At 65.9% G+C, this 866-nt stretch overlaps 1 protein-coding gene across 1 annotated transcript; it reads left to right on the forward strand.

Annotated features, from left to right (window-relative positions):
• Positions 1–209: 209 nt before the first annotated feature.
• LOC104081499 (eukaryotic translation initiation factor 4B-like) lies at positions 210–863 on the forward strand (the record flags this gene model as incomplete). Its single annotated transcript, XM_009584273.1, has 3 exons — positions 210–320; positions 471–650; positions 750–863. Coding segments are annotated over 3 exons (405 nt in total), but the record flags the coding sequence as incomplete, so codon positions are not given.
• Positions 864–866: the final 3 nt, after the last annotated feature.

The following is an 866-nucleotide window of genomic DNA, read 5'->3' on the forward strand; positions in this document are numbered from 1 at the left end:
CTTGCTCGATTGCCGCCGGGGGGAGTGGGTCAGCGCCGTCTCCCATCCGGAGAACGATAGCGGGATTTTCCTGCTTCGTTAGGGGATTTGTGACACTCTCACAGTAACGAGCGCCGGAAAACCCTCGCCGGTGTCTGAGCGCTCGGTGTAGAACGGTGTGCCGCGTTCCTCCGAGCCGCCCCGCTCACGCTGGACCCCCCCTTTCCCAGGGTATCGGGATCGCTACGACGATCGGTATCGTGATGGTCCGCGGAGGGACATGGACCGTGGCTTTGGGGGCAGGGATCGCTACGATGACCGCAGCAGAGACTATGACCGAGGTAGGATGTTCCCGAAGGATTGCTGGGGCGGAGCGGGTGAGGGCCGTTGTGTTAAGAAGAAGCTGGCCTGCGGGAAAGCCTCCGGCTCTGCCCCCCGCCGGCCTGGGAGGGATCGGGATTCACCGGGAAGGGTTTCCTTTCCTCCCGCAGGCTACGATTCCAGGATAGGCAGCGGCAGGAGGGCCTTTGGCAGCGGGTATCGCCGGGACGACGACTACCGAGGGTGCGGTGACCGCTACGAAGACCGCTATGACCGGCGGGATGACCGGATGGATAGGTGGAACTCCCGGGATGATTACGGCCGGGATGATTACCGCCGCGAGGACAGAGGTAACGGCTTTGTTGGCGGGGGCGGCCCCCCCCCGGCTCCGCTGAGCGTGGCTCGGGCTGGGATTCGTGCTCACTCGTGGCGTCTTTGCTCCTTCCCAGGTCCCACTCAGAGGCCGAAGCTGAACCTGAAGCCCCGGAGCGCGCCCAGGGAGGAGGAGACCTCCGTGGCCCCCGCGCCCCAGTCCAGCCGGGCCGCCTCCATCTTCGGGGGGGCCA

This window comes from Fulmarus glacialis, unplaced genomic scaffold (genome assembly GCF_000690835.1).
Source record: "Fulmarus glacialis isolate BGI_N327 unplaced genomic scaffold, ASM69083v1 scaffold26508, whole genome shotgun sequence".
In the NCBI taxonomy this organism is placed as follows: Eukaryota; Metazoa; Chordata; class Aves; order Procellariiformes; family Procellariidae; genus Fulmarus; species Fulmarus glacialis.